This window comes from Bemisia tabaci, chromosome 3 (genome assembly GCF_918797505.1).
Source record: "Bemisia tabaci chromosome 3, PGI_BMITA_v3".
Taxonomy (NCBI): domain Eukaryota; kingdom Metazoa; phylum Arthropoda; class Insecta; order Hemiptera; family Aleyrodidae; genus Bemisia; species Bemisia tabaci.
The window spans coordinates 15,239,131-15,258,979 of record NC_092795.1 but is presented as its reverse complement, the minus strand read 5'-3'; the positions used below and the strand labels follow the sequence as shown (position 1 = coordinate 15,258,979).

The following is a 19,849-nucleotide window of genomic DNA, read 5'->3' as shown; positions in this document are numbered from 1 at the left end:
CTTAATTATGAACTTTATATCAATCTATTAAAGTTTCATCGACTTTCATAGAGAGCCGCTGAGCCCATGCTCTGTGCGGGGTTCTTTCTCCTGTAAAGGATCCTCTCTTGTTTTTCAAAATTTGGTGTCCTAAAAATTTCAGCTCCTGCGCCGTAACTGACTGCATCGCAACAAATTTACAAGAAGAGGAGCAAAACGAAAAAAATGCGATTGACAGGTTAAGAAGGATAAAGCAATTTAAATATTAGATTACGAAATAAGAAGGCTTTTAAATGAAGGATTTTAACCGGATAGTTTTATTGAATTCTTAACATTTTTTGTAGTTCTTTGGTGACACTGGACTTTCAGAAAATATCTGTAAGTAAGAGTATTGTATAGATACATCACTTAATGGTACTTTCCATCTAAATTGTGTTTAAGTGTCTAATAGGATTTTCACTTCTATCATTATTAAATGTAAGTGTGTATCTTAATCCGATTAAAAAATGCCTCCCATCAATTTACTTGGTAATTTCAATTTACATAAATACAAAATTTATCAACTGTCATTCCTTGTATACGCCCTATTACAGTATTATATGGACAATAGGGCTCTACTCAAAGATCAGTTACGCCCTTACATCAGAAAAGTGACAATACGTGTGAATATATATATTGCGATGACAAAGCTCAATTTTTCATGAGAGTAAAATCATCAACAGATCGGATTTTCAGAATGTTATCTATATGGCAATGCATAATAATATTAGATAGCATTAATGACTAGGCCAGTCAGAAAGGTCAAAATTGTTGTTTTTATCCATTGAGAAGATTAAAAAGACAAATGAATTCATGATTACCCAGTGGAAGACTTCATTTAGGACAGTTTTCTGATACTTATACCCAAATAAGCAATCAATGATGGCTAGGCAGGAATATTTATTTTCTGAGTGCTATTATACTCCTATTTTAAAAAGTGAAAACTCAAGTGAGATCCCCGATTACATACAAATTTTTACAATAAGAATAAAAAATTAAAACATTTTGGCAACACTTGATATTGAGCTGTCAAATCATAGAAAGCACATAATCATGGACTTGGTCAAATTGATTATCAAAAATTCTTATCACAGTTATGAAATTATGGTAATGGACACAATTATGCTACAGACATTTTCTTTTCCACTCCTGATTCATCCTCTCCTTGGACAAAAGGAATTCCCAACTCGTTGTCGGCAAAAGTGATGATCGAGCAATATCCGTCTGTGGAGGAAATTACCAGAATCTTGCCATCAGATGACCTGTAAAAACATGCAAGCTAGGATGAAGGCTTCTATGAAAGGTTCAATGTGATCCTTGCTGATGAAACAATGGGTCAGTTGTGTTGGTCACAGAGTCGAGGTTTTGATGATTTCAGATAATAGATCAGCAAAAATCATAAGATCTGTTCAAATACCAAGTTTAAACGTTCAATATTAATGGAAATATTGGTCTTGAAAAACCTTAGTGTATGATGTCATCCACCAGTAGTGCGTACTTTGGTTTCTTCCAACTTGGTTTCATTCCTGTTTTAGGTCGAGCAACAAGTGCTATTGTGTGCATCAACAATTGATGACTCCAAACTCCAAGTCGGAATAAACCATGGTATGTACTGCCGCAGTGAATGACATCTATCATGAGATATTTTCTGAAAGCTTTTGTCGTGCTGTAAATGAGAGCGCAAACCATGGTCTGCTAAAATTATTTTTTCTCCAGTGATAAATTTGCAAGTATTTCTCTCATTTGAAATTTTAATGCCTTACCGTACAGATCCAAAATTTTTGGGGAGGTCACAACTTTGGCCAAAGACAGGGGCCTACTTGTTGAATGCACAAGACAAGTCTCAAAAATAACCACTACAACCAGGTTTGGACCTGTTTCGCACATTATCATTAGAGAGCTTCTTTTTAAAAGTCCTTAACAAATTGGAAGAATAAAAACAATTTCTGCTTTACTCGCTTTTTACTGATTGGTTCTAATCACAAAATAGAACATTGGCTGAAAAAACTTAATCAATCTTACTCGCAGGTCTCCACTTCAAAAGCATCGAGGAAACAAAGCCTGATCTAAAACTTTAAATTTTTTCTCAGTTGTCATTTATATTAATATATTAGAGGTGTCGATTTCATAATTGCGTAAGGAGGGGAGTAAAGTTCAAAAGAATACGTTTCAAACTGAAACCATTGACTTACCAGGTAAGATCAGTGAGCCTAGTAAAATGGATATTGGCAATGAACGCAAATGGTGAAGCATGTTGCGTATCATACAAAAGGACACTTTTCTGAGTTGCCACTGCAATTACTATTCGGTACGGTAATGCAAAGACAGGCGCTCCACCGCTCATGTCTCTCAGTTGGAACAAAACAGGACAACAGCGTACGGCTACTGTGTATTGGTTAAAAGTTGGAAAATATAAGACAGGCCTGAAAAAGAAAGAATAATTATGTATTTATTTTCTGTGAAAGACAAAATAAAAAATAAGTAATACTTTGAAGTGCGAATAAAATTTTCTGACATTCTTTTGTAGTAGAAACTGATATTTAATAAGTTCCTTCATAAGAGATATTGAAAGAAACCCTACAAGCTTACTTCTGAAATTGCTTAGATGCTCCCACATATCGCCACTCCTCGAACGTAAGGATTTATCCCCAATTCCACTTGGGCCCTGGAAAGCATGGAGTTATAGGGACAACTGGGCTCACTTGTAAATGAAGACACACTCTTACCTCAGAGGAGCGACGATATCTGGTTTAGTATTGCAATTGAGTGTAATCAGTCTGATTACTTTAAGAATTTTGTTAATTTCTGGTATTCCGTTTAAGGCCTTTGAAAATCAGTCATTTAAGATTTCTCGCTAGACCAGCTGGCACTAGATTACTCCCCAATTGCTTTTAATACAATAAAACTCTACATGTTACTAATTAAATTGTTGAAGTAGAAACAATACAGCATATTTAACAAAAAGGAGAGGAGCATACTAAAAGTCAACTATGTCACCGATCTAACACATTGCAGAAAGTGAAAGTTTTGAATTTTTTGTATTGTTCAGACCCAGTAAAATCAACCAGCACCAAAACCATGGTATGCCAATGTAGAAATTGCGCAAGGTGTGCTCGCATGGATGCGGTAATGACATTTTCAGTTGCATCAATCATAAATATAAACATCCTATATAAGATGCACTGACAGACTACAGGACGGAACATATAGGAGTCTATACTGAGAGACTGATCAGAGAAGTAGCGGCAAAGACTCACAGGAGCGCCTGCTTTCAAAGAGGTCAAAGTCTACAAATCAATCTTGAATCATAGATGTATCTAATTCCAGTGACGTCACAGCATCTTATATGGGCAGCGCTGTTGGAGAGCATTAATCATTGTGTGCATCAGAGGCAACCCTAAAGAATACCCCACATGTCAGCTCAGCATCCAGCCTACCGTCCGTGACCTACCAACCCTATCCTTTACAATATGGACATTAAAAATAGTTCAACCTGTTAAAAAGGATTTTAGTTACCTGCTTAGATTATTCCTGGTGAATACTAGTGTTGTATTGACACGCTTTTCTCCTTGTTGGGCTGGTTCTAATATCCCTGCAGGAGCGATTAAAAGCTCACCATCTGGTGAGAAAGTTAGCCGCCTGAAGAAAGATTTCAATGTATCATCGTGGAATAATCGTTGCACGTTACCTTCCATAGGATGATTTTCAGGGACAGATAATTTTGATTTATATGCACGATTCACAACGCGCCGCGTTGCTAAATTATAGACTCTCATTACCCTGAAACAAAGTTACGTAAGGTTAGAGTATTGCAATTGAATGAAGTGTTTTTGCTGGCCTTCATAAAGTTTTAAATCCATCAATGAATTTTAAGTATGTTCAAAGCGCCACTGAAAATTAGCTAAAGGGAAACATTGAGGCATTGTTCAAGAAAACCTATGTAAAAATCATGAAATATTTTGTATAAAAGGTATAATACTCTCTTTCTATGCTAACACCCATTATAACGTAAACTTCTCTATAACAAAGGTAGCCTATGGTTCGCATGCCTGGGTATTTTTATTGACTACCGCTCGTTGTGACAAAAAATTCTCTTTAACAAAAATTCTATCGGTTCACTGCCAATACACTGCAGAGAGTGTGGAGCACTTGTTAATTTTTTTGGAAAAACTGAACTGAGGTTTCATGGAGAACTTCATGAGAGGATCAACATCTAGGAATGGATGATTGGATGGAATACAACCATCAAATGGGCCTGTTGCATGCAAGAGATACAGCCGTGCAAATAGACTATTTAGAGGTTAAATGACACGAAAATTACGATGGTCACATTAAAAAAGTCTGAAATACACTCCTTACTGCGCAATTTGCGTTATTAGGAACGCGCTTTTTCAAATTTCCCGCGTCTGGGGGCAGTTTCCTAACGGAAACAATTAACGGCAATTCGCGGCTATTTCCGGTCAACTAAAACTGACGACATAGGTAACCTAAAAATCGGAGCTCGTGATATCGTGAAATGAAATGTAGAAGGATTGCGTTGGATATTTAAAAGTTGATCGATTTGGTTACCGCATAAACGTATATGGACTACTATAAGAGATCACGTTGGGTTTGTAAACAAACTGAAGGAAAAAATAACAACAACAACAACGACTCGGCATCTTCCGGAAATCACCGAGCCCGCCATTTGCTCGTTTCCGGTGATTCGAAAACTGCCCCCAGACGCGGGAAATTTGAAAAAGCGCGTTCCTAACAACGCAAATTGCGCAGTAAGGAGTGTATTTCAGACTGTTTTAATGTGACCATCGTAATTTTCGTGTCATTTAACCGCTAAAAAGTCTATTTGCGCGGCTGTATCTCTTGCATGCAACAGGCCCATTGAAGTCAAGGAGGGCATTATGCCATTTTGTTTTAGAGAGTCAAAGAATAGGGGCCTACAACACAAAAGTATTTTGAGGGAAAAGGGGTTGAAAAATACAAAATTTAGCGTTACCTTTTTTAGGAACAATCCCTAATCACATGTAATGCAGACTATCAGTGTCAGATTTCAACTGAATACAAAAGCTCTATTCAAAGTTAGAAATTGATAAAATGAGACAAACCTATCGCTGCTTAAAGTTGCTGCTAATTTGTTTTTGGGATCCCACGCAACACCCTGCACAAAACTTTTATGTTCTCCCAGACTTGCGATTTTTTGACCTGAAAAATAAACAATGAAAAGATTAACACGAAAGCAAACTTGAGCTTCATAAACCGCTGAATAAATCCCAAGAACAACTGACTGATTTACCATGAAGGGAGCTCAAAAAAATACATACCACCATAGCGACTGAAGAGTTTAAATACACATTTTAAGTTTAATCCAAGTACCAATTGTAGCAAAGCACATGGTCAGAGCATTATAAATTTGACTAAACCCTTTCACTTTTTAAGCTCTTTGAACCAAAATAAAGAATCTTGAGGAAAATTCATTCGTTCAAAATGGCTCCTTTGAACAGATTCAAAATTTCTTTACAGCATCCTTAAATGGTTGGAAAGATTGAAATTAAAATTTCTGGCTACCAGGTCACCTCTTTCATAGTTAATTGTTGATATGAGGGTGAAAAAAACACTAAGTATTGAAAAGACTCAAAATTTATGTTTGAAATCATTGCTCAGTCAGTTCAGAGGGGTCAAAAACCCAAAATTTGATGTACTAGCCTTCAGTAAAACTCCAAAGTATTTCAATGAATAAAATGAATATTACAGGTCCAGTGAGAAAATCTGCACAACTTATCAATACATGAACGAATAAATTTTCGGAAGCACCCTCACAAGAAGCATCCACTGTGAAGACGCGAATGATATATGTAAAAAGACTGATATTTTTTCCTGAGGACACTACTGATCATTTATTTTAACCTTCTTTCTTTCGTAATTTTCAGTGAGTCTTATGAACACCTTAATAAATACTTAAAATTTGGCTTTGCGTTGGACATCAATCACCCAGTCATGCAACAGCGAAAGGATGAATCAGCCAACAGCTTCAATTTTTTACACTAATCCTGAGGCAAAAAGAAAATAAAAGAATATCCAGAGATCACATGGAGAGCTTGTGAAAATAATTCAGCCTGATCAGCGGTGAAAGCTTCGGGGGTTCTCCTTTTTAACCGCAGATTGCAGAAAGGATTTCACCTCCATGTGTCATTTGATCCAATCTGTCCCTGCAATTTGGCTCCTTAGGGATGTTTGTGCCTTTAAATTTTGAAAATGTCAACAATTTCGAAAAGATTCTTATTCGTCAGCCAATTACTGAATCTTACTTGACAGCTTCTCAAACAACTATTGTCAATGAAGAACTACGAGACAGCGCTTCATCAACTAAAAAGGTGAATTATTTGATTATAAAGCGATTTAATGTCAACTAGCCTAAATGCCGATTTTATTTTAACCAGTAATCCTTGCAACAAAGTTTTTCAGTTGATAATCATTGAGGCAACATGTTTTTTTTCTTTGTATGGGCTTTAAGACGCTAAAAATTGTAAATGATACTTTCCATACCTTTTTCCACATCCCAGACAACTGCTGTGTTATCAACAGAACCGGATATCAATTGTTTGGAATTGGGAGCCCAGCTCAAATCATAAATATCGTCAAGATGCCCTCTTAAAACTTTCCATACAAGCCACTGTTCTTTGAAACCTTCATCATTGTCTTCTGGAAAATCTGCTTCAGTTTTGGGTTTCCAGAGGATGATTGATGCCTCTGTAACAAGAAAGATAACACTTTCTCATCTATGATGTTGCATTGACATTATGTCATTTAATGTAAAAAAAAACAAAATTCAAGGACTATAAGGAGTTTTCTGGACTTTTCAGCAAGTTTATGGAGGACAAGAAGAATTTTAGTCGCAAAAAATTGTTAAGCATTAAAAATTATTTTTATCCATTGTGTCTCTATTCTGATTGTGTTTGAACTACACATGTCAGAACGTTTAAAGTTCTATAATAATCGGCAACTCTTCAGGATAATTTGAGGGGCACAGAAATCATCAAAGAAATAATGCCTATGTTAGAAGATGTGGCTCAGAAATTAAGAAACATTAAGGGCAACAATTCGGAGCCACTTGACAGAATCATTTAGAGAATCATTGACAGTATTTTGCCTTCCCCAAAAATTTTAGAAGCCACCTCGGCTGAAAAGCCAGTTTTTAGGAGCCATCTATAATTTTTTGTTAGTTACTTGAATTTACTTCTTTCATATACATCATGGCGTAAGAGATTTCGCAAAAGGTACAAATGAGGAGTTGCTACAAAGGTTGGTGTAAGGGCTGCACCTGCCGCAAAAGGTACCTACATTAAGAGCGCTATCGCTGCTTCACGATAGTGAGTTCGAAATAATCGATCGAGTGTGCCAACTTTTGGAGGCGCTACAATGCAAACCCCCCCCCCCCCTCCCCAGAGTTGGGCGAAAAATTGATGCAAATGAATTGACTAACATTTCGAATGATCTCATGACTTATAGGCATATGTCTATGAACACTTTTTTAGAAGCGAAGTGTGTTTCAATGTTGAAAAGTCTTTTGATGATATTTTTCTTTGGCGTTTTCCTCTTTTTTCATTATATTTTTACTTTTTGTGTACTGCCTTGACAGCAGTGTTCATAACTTTGTTAGAACTTTAAGACCTGACTTTTTTTGATGATGAATTTCCCATCTTGCCTCATGTTAGTCATCTAACTAAACAAGGTGGAGAAATGGGGTGCTGGATCCACACCATTTCGCGGGAAATCAAAGCCAAGAAATTCCAAAAATTATAATTGAAGTTAAAAATGAATCACCACCTTGTCTCCACCTTGTTACATACAGTATTTGGGCCACTTCTTAGTGTTTTTTTTTTCTCATTTGTACCTAAACACATCAGACACCTGAAAAAGTAACCCTTCTATTAAAAAAAAAAAGGTAGGAGAGGTGAATATCTTTTACCATCATCTCCAGAGGCAAGGTATTCTTCTGTGGGGGCAAATCTGACGCAATTGACAGCTTTTTGGTGCCTGGAGAGATCAGAGGCAAACTCAATTCTGGAATTTCCATTCTCTTCTATAACAATATGCCAAATCTGTAAAAAAGAGGAGAAAAAAAAATTGATAGCGTGATGAAATGATAATTGATTATGTTCATTGACTGTACACACAACTACAACCATGACCACTCCTTATGCCTCACTCCACCACTCTCAATTTGATGCTCAAACTCGGAGGACAACACTTAAGAAATAAAACTTTACTTAGTAACAAAGCAGGATCTCTTCCTAAGCCTCTTTAAATATCTGTCAACTTTGAGTTGAATCTAAATGAAACTAAACAACTTTATGATCATTTTAAAATATTAAAAAAAAAAAAAAATACTTTAATTTGCCATTGCTGAAGTGCAATCTCAAATTGTTTTAATTCTTAATTGTGTTCAATTACGACTGCTATTATTAACAGAAAAGCACTAAAAAGGATGTGAAAAAAGAGCTTACTTATTATTCCTGTCTTCTTTTAAACAGACTATTCCTCATTAGAGAAATGGACGAAAAATTTTTGGGTTTCTCTAACCTCAAAATTTAAAAATTTTCTGTGATTAATGGACTGGCCCTTCTTCATTCTTCATCTGCTGTTTCAGTGATTAATTTCTTACTCAGTACTTTTATTTTTTCACATTTGTCGTAATACCTTCAATGCATGAAAAAATCAGAAAGTAAGTAATTGTGTGATGGTTTTCTTAACCATGGTAGGTACTTATTAACTATGATCTGCTTTTTAAAGATCTATCCTAAATTCACATCGTGTTGACACCGTCAGATGGATGGAAAATTGTGATGAAATCTTCCCATCAAAATTAAACGAAGCTGTATTTTCGCAATCTGGAAGCCAGTGGAGATACCCAAATCTTATTTGACAGTGTCACAGGGAAAAGCCACTTGAATCAAATTTGATTGCATTCAATTTTCTTTTCAACTTTTTATCTGCTAAGGTCAGATGACAAGTTGAACTGTGTAATTTGGGCTTAAAATGCCACCCATAGGAATCTACTGAATGGTAAGGCTTCGTAGCCAAGTTCCGTAGATAGAATTCTAACGGATATTAAGGGGGGACATTTGGAAAAAATAAGTTACTATCTCACCAAAACATGTGAATCCGTTCCGCCCGAGGCCAGTCTGTAAAAGTTGGTAGAAGAACGCTGAATATCAACACTGAGAACAGGATCTCGATTATGCCATGAAATTTCAGGGCTCGAGTATTTCATTTCTAAAAAGTGGAGTTCAGAGTTGAAAGTAAAAATGGGGATTAAAACACATAAATTTCGATAATAAGGGTAGCTAGTTTACAAAGAGAACAGAGGTATCAGTAATCTGCGAGTGCGAGGTTAGGTTTGCCGCTTTCAGATATGATTTCGCGGCAAAATTCCAACCAATCCGAGCTTCCCATCTTCCTTACCTTACACTGCGCTCTAGCGTGAAAGCTTTGGACTAACAGTGCTTGGTTTGTTTTTGTTTTGTTTGGTTAGAAAGCTCTTCAAAGTTCTTTGAGCCCCTAATTTCACCCGAAAGTTAAGTTCTAGCGTTCAACTTTCAGTTATTCGCAGGTTTTCAGATAAATCCAACTGATAGTATTTTATGAGTGATATTTTTAGTCTTTTTTGACTTGTGTTCTTAACTGATTTTTTTCCTCGTCATGTGCCAACTCCGTACAGCGAATATGTAACCTACTTTTTGTATTTCATTTGTTAACTGGTAAGTTTCTTATTGCGGAATCTCATGCATTCTAATTTTTGTCATCTATACTTAATGCTGACAAGAAGATATTGTATTCTATCAGTAACAGTTCTTAAGCACCACTGCTAATAAATTGGCGATAAAAGTGTGCAATTCGCAAGTATGTAAATTTTGGCCTATTGTGATAATAGTCGAAGCAACATTTGGGGGTATGGTACTTTTCATTTGTCTCCAATTCTTAATTCACTCACACTTACGGGTATTTACCACATTCTAGGGTGACTTGTTCGAGTCCAACATCATTTTTTTCACCTTAATATACTACTCACGAGGTGGCAAATTAAATAGCACATGAGTGCAGAGAATACTACATTGCACTATTAGCAGAAAGTCTTCCACCAGGAGCACTTATAAAATCTATTTGCGCTCCGTGTTTCATTTCTGGTTAAAGCAAGTTTAGCTCATCACCTAGAAATGTGAAAAATATCCATGGAGCATAAACATCTTTAATAAGAATTTGGTGACTGCTAATCCACTTAGATTGACATTTCTTACGGCTAGTTCTTAAATAGAATTTATCTTTCTTCATCAATTGTAAATGGTGGTTACCGAAGGTAATTTGCACCAGCTACAACCATTCAATGTTCTGACGAGTGTCTTCTTATTTATGAAGTCAAGAAAACTTGCACTTGCATTAAAAAACCCTAACCCAACACAATTCTTACATAGATACACTCAACATGAGTATAGGTTGGAAAAGTTTGTCGGTTTCAGCCAGAAAGTCAAATGACTAACTCCAAGCAAGTCTAAAACAGCAAAACTCTTCATGGATTATAACCATTCAAATGAGTAGTGACAGCGAAGTTCCATCACATGTCGGTTTCTATTTTACTGTAAAATTCACCTTTTGATTCCTCTTATATGTTACATACATTATTTTCTTCTTTATTTGCAGTTTTTTTGAAGCCGTTCCTGTCAACTGTCAAAGTGACTGAAATGCCGGCCGTTGTGGTTGGGCAGCCACAGCGGAATGAAGCCATGTGGCCAGCCCTAAAAGCCCACATAACCAGAGAACGTCAAAAGAAAAAACAAGAGCAAGAAGCCGATGCAGAAGAGGAAAGACAGCGGAAAGCTCGAGAGAAGCAGGCAATGAAAGATGGAATGACGTTGGCAGAAACACGTGAGGAAATCACATTACTCGAAAATAAACTCGCCAGATTAAAAGATGAAAAACACCAGCTGTTTTTACAGCTCAAAAAAGTTCTGAATGAAGATGATAATCGGCGACGACAGATTGTGAAAGAAACTAATGCAATGATGGGTATTCAAGGGTATCCAGTCGCTCATCCTCCACCACTTTTCCTCCAACAAAATATAGCCCAAAACCAGCTGTACAAAGTACCAGCATCTCATTCCCTTCTGCAACCGAGTACCTTGAAACGACCGAGGAGTCCTTCGCCACCGCCATCTGCATACCGTCAAGGTTACTCTTTCAAGCCAGCACCCGGCGCTAATTATCAGAAAGTTACAGAGGACACTCGACACGGTCAAGAATATGTAAGAGCTGTATTGTGGAACAAGGGAAGTGCCCAGCAGTATGGTGGCTTTTATGGTCCAACAACAACTAGCAGTGCAGTTTACACTTATGGCGGAGCTCAATTTGCTCAACCTCCTACTGAAGCAGCCAAGCCCGTGTATATTCCTCGAGCGCCAATGAATCAAAGTTATATTCCACAAACTCCTGGAATTTTCCCAGATGACAAAACCTATTATGCTGTCAGGCCGCCTATCTCGGTGCAACAAGGAATTTCTGTTCCACAAGCCGCAAAATCAGGAGCAATAAGTGGGTACCCTGTTAGACCTCCGAATCCTCCTGCTTCATCCTCTGCTCATGGTGTCTATGCAAGTCAAGCAGGACCTCCTAGTGGCCATCTTGTTTACACTCAAGCAGGGCCCATTCCGCAAGTTCAGTTTCATGTTCCAAAACTTCAGTAGGCAGTCTACTTGAAGTTTATGTTTCTCATTTTTTGTGAAAAGACCATGATGCTAAAAACTTTCTGTCAAATTCCTAACATGATCTACAAATTCACGCTTCACTGCTCAAAATGTGTCAGGCATTTAGTGTAGAATGGGCTCTGCATTTTGAACCATCTTCTTATTTCAATCCATTGCAGTTCTTTCTTCAAATAGATCGCACGCTATTAATGACTTGAAAGTTTTGAACTAATAATCCAAGACAAAGCAGCTTACAAGACATAACCTAAAGTGGGCCCTCATGTTTTATCTCTGACTTTTTATTATGGTTCAATGAACAGTGAACACTTAAGCCACAAGATAAAGCTGTGTAAAATTATGCCAACTTTGGTTAACTCTTAATTTTTTCTTTTCTTCTTCTCTCTCTTCAGAAATTCATTTTGTAACTCCTCAATAATTCATAATTATTGTAGAATATTGGGTGAAGCTTGAATTTCTAATTTCCTCCCTGGATAAGAAGTGCTATTTTAATAAATGACAGAAATTGAAAATGATAGTGAAAATTAGAACTTATGAATTTTTGTACATTGCTTATTCTTAAAAAGTTTGCATAATCTTGTATATACATATTATCTGTTACCTACTGTAAGCAGGTATGATTATTAAAATGAATTTTTTATTAATATTAATTATAGTGCATTTTTAAAGAACTTGTTCTCACTCATCAAATTGGTTCAATGGGCAAGATAACGATGGATGGCCAAAGTGCGCAACCTTATTTCTCCACTGCCATGTTTCAATATTTCTGCCCCCTTTTTATTTTTCAAGGATGATTGAGCCAATTTTATAGCCCGAAATTTATACAGACTATTTTGCAAACATCAAAAAAAAGTGAAGGAAGTTTTCAAGAAATTATGTTGACTAATTTTATACATAAATATAAGTCGCTTCACAGCACTCCCTCGCGCCCTACGACTCCTAACCTCCTAACCTAGGTGACTAATTTTCCGCCCAATAAAAAAAAAAAAAAAAACAAAACAAAAAAACAAAAAAAAAACAATGAAGTATGATTGGAAGTTTGCAGTGTGACAAACAAAGATATGTTGTTTTGCTCTTCAGCCATCGATATCTAAGTATTCTCAATCAAACAAAATGGGTCCTGAATATAACCAGATACCCTAGTTGCACGTTTTAATAACACATTGATGCAAATTTTAAAACTAGGCAACAATTATTTTGCCAAAAAAAATTTTCAAAACAGAACTATCAAAATATCCATGGTGAGATTTATTGACATTAACTCCCTTTGCTCCTGATCACTCAAGGTTCTTGGACAAATTTTCAGGGACAGATCTAAGTGAATGGAAAGAAAAGAGAATATGTAAAAGTAACAAAATATTTTAATTGTACTTTAAAAAAGGAACAGAGAAATAAAAACATAGAAGAGTCATAGTAATGTACAATAAAATGTAAATAAGGTTAAAGCTTTACTATCACATAATTTTTTTTTGGAGTATTTTAAGTTAGAAAGAATATTAGTGGCTGTTCACAAGAAAAGGAATACTTACGTCTTCAGTCCACTAAGACCCGAAATTGAATTGTTCATGCCACAGCAGAGAGGTTGTCTGTAAATATCATGGAACAGAATAATACCAGAAATGTCAAACAGATCTGGAGTTACAGCAGTTTGATGATCAAAACTGGAGGGTAAAGAATGTAGATCTAAAAAAAAGCTCATTAATATTTTAATCTGCCATGGCCAGGGTCCAAAATTGTTAGATGTTTTTGCCCTTAATGAGTCAATGGGAACGAAAATGAAGAAGACAACTTGCAATTATTGTTTGAGACACCAGGGTGAGTCTTCCATCAAAATCTCTGCGTACAATTTTTGGGACCAACTCATTAAAAACGGCTCTACTGAGAAATTTGTTCCTATGAACTAAGGTCCCTTCTTCTATGGATCGACATTTTTAAAGTGTTTAGGAAAAGGAAAATTCATTCTTAGCCTAAAAATGGGAGATGGTTTTCCACTATTATAAGAAGACTGCGGTCACAAAGGTCTCCAATTTTTACTTCATCGTAGTCAAGCATGTTGAATTGATAATTTTGTTCTTAAAAACCTTAGAGCAGTGTGAGACAGGCCACAGACGTGCAAGGGCCCATTCTGACTTCCCAAGTTAACACTGCTAAACCATAAAAAAATGTCCTAAAAATCAGGACACCAAGACCAAAAGAATCAATTTTGAAGGCTGGAAAAATGTAGAATATCAATGTTAATTTGTACGGGGCAAAAGAAAATACGAAGATCATTTTAGAATACACAGGACGGGATGGTAAAATGGTGCTGGCTCAACAATTTTCTGATCAAAAATCGAAGTCACAAACACCAAAAATTACAAGTAGCAAAACAAAAAATGAACTTGAGTGAGTTCCATTACAAAACTGAGAGGAGAGAGAGGTACAGAGCTCTCTCTGCGTTTCTAGAACTAAGCGATTCTGCAGTTGAGAGCAAAAGAATCATGAACATATTTTCAACAATTTTAAACATCAAAGGAAAATTGCACAACATGCTTGAAATTGGGTTGGCAATCTTTGGAACTCAGTATGCCGTTATTTGGCCGTTAACTATAGAATTAAGTTACGACTTCTAAAAATATCATCACTAAATTTTGAATGTTTTAATTAATTGAAACTTGAGCCTGCTACAGAAAAAACTTTTTGATTACGACACAACCTTTTCTTGAAAAGCAAAAACTTTGTTAAAAAATTACTTGTCATTTACCTCCAATTGAGGTTTTTGGATTCTGCTTATTCTAACAGTACGCAATTCAAATGGTATCGCAATTTTTGGAATTACTCTATAATTCCAAATAATAAAGAAACTACGAAATACTTTCCATTCCTGATCCATAGCCAAGAGGTATGGTTGATTCTGCAGTCAACTTCTGGGCAAAATTTCTTGGGCGGATGAAAAGGCACCTCATTCAAGGATCATCAAGTATAGTTCCATCAAGCTTGACGAGTTGACGGTTTACGTAATTGTGGTAGAAAGGATTTGATGCTATCCATGGAGAATTGGTACAGTTTATCTTGAGCTTGAACGTCACACGCAATAGGATCGAAAGGTTGGATGGTGCAATTAGAGTAATACTTTCCCCCTCCTCCCTCTGATGAGCTAGCTATTGCAGCATAGACAATCCCAGTTGCTCCTTGTTCTGGTGTCTGAAATTGAAGATCAATTGTTTTAAAAAATAAATTTATGGACGTCATAAAATCTATTCTATGTCAAGATTGAATTACAGAATTAAATATACAATAATACAAAATTACAATTCAAACGAAAAATAGGTGGTCAAGCCGAATTTGGGCTGACCGATTCTGTATGGGTTTTGCTTGGAGCAAACATTTAACTTCACCAGGGATGCAAAAAATTCTTGCAGGCCTTCCCACTTTTAATGGAGTTTATATATGTGTCAGAAATTTGCAATTTAAATACTTTTCCTTTCCTAAAATTTCGCGAAAGGAAAATGGAAAATTTAAAAATTATTCTTAGTCTATCTGCCAATAATTGACAGGGTGGTAGAAGTGCTGGGTTCACACAACTCTGTGGGGAAATCAAGGCCAAGAAAATTTCAAAAATTTTCTTCAGATTCAAAGATTTTAAACCTAGTAAGCATCAGTGTAAGACCGAGGGAAAAGAGTGTTCAGCTTGGGCAGATCAATTGGAATATTATACATACTTATTGCACTGATACTCATTAGATTTCAAATTTGTTAATACATTGCAAATTTTTGAAATTTTTTGGCCACAGAACATTGTGAATTCAGCACTGTTGTAGGTACCACCATGTTACTTACAGTTTGGGCCACATTTTTTGTGTTTTATACTTATCTGCTAATTGACCAGAATCAAAAACATTTCTAAATTTTTAATGAACAGAGGATAATTAAGTACCTTTGATAGTTTTGACAATATCCAGGGAGTTGCAACTTTGAGAAGAGTTCCGTCAAATAAATCTGTGTCAACTATACCAGGATGAACAGCCATCACTTGAACCGGGGAGTTTCTTTCTCGCATTTTTGCTTCTAAGCTGATAGTAGACATCACTTGAGCAAGCTTGGATCGAGCATATGCAGCATGAGGAATGTACTGTTCCCTAGGAAGAAAGGTTTGAAAGTTTTGCATTGAATAAAAACTGATAACTAATGAAAGGTTGAGTGATTGAGGATGTTGAGAGGCTCAAACACAACATTAGCAGCAAAGCTCAGTTTTACTAGAGTCCAACTCCGATAATAACTGGTAAGATTCTTCTTGAATATCAAACGTGTTTTGGAAGCTTCCTTAAAGTTAACGCCAAGTAATTTTACACACTTTTAGAATGCAACAAAAAAATCCACCATCTTGCTTCTTACATTTATTTCCAATGCTAAGCTAAATATAACTGATCTTTTGTTGCACTCTAAAAGTGCTTGCTCAAACTTACCTGGCGTGGGCTCTACCAAAAACTATTAGCACACTCATATGTAGTATTACACAAAGGAGGCTTTCTATTGTCAAATTAATAAGATTATAGCCTCCCTTGGATAAGCTGTGGCGGCAAACTTCAGGTTGATGTTCTCGAATTAACGTCAATGAGGCACTCTTCAAACGCACAATTCACAGCTATATGTATGCTTTCCCTGCAACCACAAGGTTCCTTGAACACTCTCTCTTCAATCCTATTATACGACGCAAACCTCCTAGCCTCCCTTAGGCTTCTTTGATTTTCATGTAAAACATGTAACAACATGCCTTGTTTAATTTCATATAATAAATACCTCTTTATTCTGCACAACTCTTGTTCAATTGAATGACGAGTATGAACTAATCATGTAGATTCACTGAGACTCCTATGAAATTTCTTTGGTCTTCTTGTTTTTCCCAAGATCATCCAATATTCTACACTGATATAAATTCAGCCTTGATCTATTTAGCCAGGGGTTATCATTAGTAGAGACTTCAAAAATAAAGAATGAATCTTACTTCATGTTGATATCACTGAAATCAAGAGGCGGCGATAAATTATAAGCGCAGGATGTGACATTCACAATGCGCCGATTTATTCTTGGAGATCCAGATTCCAAATTTGGTAATAGGAGCTGCGTTAGAAGGAAATGTCCCAAATAGTTGACCATGAAATGACTTTCAAAACCGCTTTCTGTCTCTTCAAAAGGCACAAACATTATGCCAGCTAGAAAAAAAATGAAGGAGACAAATAATGACGCATTTGCAAAAAATTACATTAATATTGCTCGAAAGCTTGCCAGTGATATTCATGAAAAAGTATGAATTTTGGTAACGACCATCAGACATATCAACGAAAGAAATTCATTCGCATGAATTAGTTATTTGATTGCGATATACTTAGGGAAGATCAGTTAAAATTTCTCCAGAACATATCTGGAAGCTTCAAGAGCCCCAAAATTTCAAAAGTGCATTTTGATGTTATTATTTAACTATAGATAAAATATGAAAGTTTGAGCTTTTCTGACTAGTCACAAAGACATTAGTCTATTATATTTTATTTTTGGTGTTTGTAGAGGGTTAATTGGTACTTCTATTTGAGTGCTTATTCGTTCTGAGCTTATGGATGTAACTAATATTACTAGCAACTTTAACTTGAGGTTATTTCATTTTGTTTAACTAAATTATATTGTTTATCAAATAAAAAAAAAAAAAAATTAAAAAAAAATTTTTAAAATTGGGGAATTAGTAGGATACCTATACTAAATGATTGACTGATAATTACCATTATTGATTAAGATGTGGATTTGAGCATGGTTTTCTAGTACACTTTCTGCAAACTGTTTTACAGATGTAAGAGACTTCAAATTTAAAGGATAAATACTGGTGGTACCAGTCAGCACACCAAAACTTCTGATCTTCTGAACAGCCTGCTCTCCTTTTTCTGGATTTCGGCATCCTGAACATAAGGAATAAATTGCTTGATTAATAAGCCATTTACGTTTGACATACATAGAACATTGGTCAATATTGAAATATCAATCAATTTGTCTGAAGTAAACAATTCCTTTCTGACCCTTGTCCATCTACTTACTATTCAGACTGTGCCTCAAAGCATTGGACTGCGAACCGGACTGAGCTACAGTTCCATTGTGAGGACAAGGCTGATGCTAAGTGTTTCTGATTCCAAATTTTAAGTTCTCCTAGTTTCCAGTTTTTAACATAAAAAATAACAACTTAATTTGGGGAGAAGGCTGCAAAAGTACAAGAAAGGATAAACAAAAGCCCGGAACGTTTAAAAGTATTAACAATTTCATTTTCAACCGTAAAAAAATAAAAATGAGCCGTCGATTTGCTGTTGTTGCGAGACAGGGACTTTTAACATAGAATTCCCTGAGCTGATGAAATTTCCTGACAATTCTCAGTTCTCCTGATCTGTGGACGCCTTGAGTAGGTTTTAAAATTAAGGGGTCTTGAAATTGAAAAGACCAGCTCAAGTCAGCATGAAAATCGCATGTACGGTAAATGCAAAATCTCAGCAATTCATTGCTGAAGAGCAATAAAGGGGGGAAAACAGATGGATGAAAAAGTCATAAAACTATGAAAATTCTGAGGGAAAAAAATTTTCAAAAGGGGAGGATTTGATGAATGGAAAGGCTAAAAAAAAAATTCTGTATCCCAGCTAATTAGTACAGATGCAACTAAGTAAGTGTTTCTAGTCTCTCCTTTAATATGAACATTTGTCTCTGCAATTTCTACTTAATATCTCTGTTGCAACTCTTGATGGTAATCATGCATACATTAAGGTAACTGCGCCAATGAATGGCACCTTAGTGGTGGAGGTTGACTTTGATTAGTTCTCATAATTTCAAAACTTGATGAATCTTTAAGTTTTTGCAATCAATCTTCAGCAAATCTTTTCTAATTTGTGAATAAAACCAAAATTCGTTTTAATCTTAAAAATAAATGTTAAAATAACTGGTTTTAATGAAAAAATTCATGATGCACCAGTGAATGACACCTATGCACCAGTGATTGACATCCAACTGCCCCAGTTCATGGCACCCCCTGAAAATTTTTACTTTCACTCGAAAAAGGGCCCTAAGTCATGGAACCCAGATTGTTTTTTTCCATTGAAATTTTACAGTTAGGCAATGAATTCGGTCGTGAAATTCAAAACAAAACAGGTTGTTTTAAATGTATCTTAAAACTCTTTCTTCACCTGAGTTTGTACGTTCTGCATGAATTAACTTTCCCTCAGAATGGATTTTTTTAGGAGGTAGGACATTTTAAATCGAAGAAAATTGAATTTGTTTAAAACTTTTTAATGTATCAAAAATAAGAAACAGCAAAAAAATTAAATGAAATGCACAGTGGAACAGAATAAACTCTTTGAATACAAAAATCCTGAAGTAAACCATGAGTAATTCATTACTTTCAACAATCTCATATCAAAAGGAACATTGAAACTTCTTAAAATAAACCAACTAAGTAAACATATTCATCAAGAATTTTCTATAATATTGCAGTTTTACTACCTACTTAGCTTTTAAAAATATACTTGCAATCAGTCTCAGGTGCATTATTTAGTTATAACCTTTCTTAAATGTAATGACTGGAACATATAGAACCAAAATAATAAGTGTATTTGGCAAAATTACTTTTTAACAGAACTCAGTAAGTAAGTTATGAGAGACCATTATGGTAACTTAAATATCACAAAAAAACCAAAAAAAAGTTAGACCTACTTAGGAAAAAATTAAACGCGATATTTCCTCATTTCTGGAACGCAACTAACACCTCTGCTGTTGCGAATAGTTGGGGGTTCAATAACTTCTTTAATGTCTGTTAGATCATAATGAAACGTATCCTCTTTCTCGGGCCATTGCCATCCATCTGGACCAGCCATGGTCATAGCACTGACCTTCGCTCCAGTTTGAGTTGTTTCCAAAATAACGCCCGGAAAATATTCACCTTCATAAACAAATATGACATATACATTTTTCTTCAAGTCACTAAGCGCTAATGTTTCAACAGCTTCTGGAACAGTTGAAGGAGAATCAGGTGAATCTATGGTGTCCGAATTTTCATTGCTAGAACTTGATTCGATAAATAA

The 19,849-nt window shown here is 35.7% G+C and overlaps 3 protein-coding genes across 3 annotated transcripts; 1 reads left to right on the top strand and 2 right to left on the bottom strand.

Annotated features, from left to right (window-relative positions):
* Positions 1–273: 273 nt before the first annotated feature.
* On the bottom strand, positions 274–9,413 carry Caf1-105 (chromatin assembly factor 1, p105 subunit). Its single transcript, XM_019058471.2, has 7 exons — positions 9,164–9,413; positions 7,982–8,114; positions 6,559–6,762; positions 5,121–5,217; positions 3,535–3,798; positions 2,211–2,441; positions 274–1,280 (listed from the first exon to the last, which is right to left on the bottom strand). The coding sequence occupies exons 1-7, from the start codon at positions 9,284–9,286 to the stop codon at positions 1,139–1,141; spliced, it is 1,194 nt and encodes a 397-aa protein (XP_018914016.1). The 5' UTR covers positions 9,287–9,413; the 3' UTR covers positions 274–1,138.
* A 117-nt stretch (positions 9,414–9,530) lies between these two features.
* Positions 9,531–12,418, top strand: LOC109041949 (uncharacterized). The gene is made up of 2 exons (XM_019058470.2): positions 9,531–9,773; positions 10,711–12,418. The coding sequence occupies exon 2, from the start codon at positions 10,752–10,754 to the stop codon at positions 11,748–11,750; it is 999 nt and encodes a 332-aa protein (XP_018914015.1). The 5' UTR covers positions 9,531–9,773; positions 10,711–10,751; the 3' UTR covers positions 11,751–12,418.
* Positions 12,419–13,111: 693 nt separating this feature from the next.
* Positions 13,112–17,692, bottom strand: LOC109041948 (polyprenol dehydrogenase; the record flags this gene model as incomplete). The annotated part of the gene is given in 4 exon segments (XM_072297899.1): positions 13,112–14,951; positions 15,685–15,886; positions 16,753–16,960; positions 17,519–17,692. Coding segments are annotated over 4 exon segments (797 nt in total), but the record flags the coding sequence as incomplete, so codon positions are not given.
* Positions 17,693–19,849: the final 2,157 nt, after the last annotated feature.

What these genes read in the sequence shown, in the direction of transcription:
- Caf1-105 (XM_019058471.2), bottom strand. Translation starts at nt 9,286, where the DNA reads ATGAAATACTCGAGCCCTGAAATTTCATGGCATAATCGAGATCCTGTT. An exon ending in TGTCTGGGATGTGGAAAAAG is followed by an intron (nt 5,218 to 6,558) that starts GTATGGAAAGTA and finishes TTTATTTTTCAG; the next exon opens with GTCAAAAAATCGCAAGTCTG. An exon ending in ACCAGGAATAATCTAAGCAG is followed by an intron (nt 2,442 to 3,534) that starts GTAACTAAAATC and finishes TTTCTTTTTCAG; the next exon opens with GCCTGTCTTATATTTTCCAA.
- LOC109041949 (XM_019058470.2), top strand. Translation starts at nt 10,752, where the DNA reads ATGCCGGCCGTTGTGGTTGGGCAGCCACAGCGGAATGAAGCCATGTGG.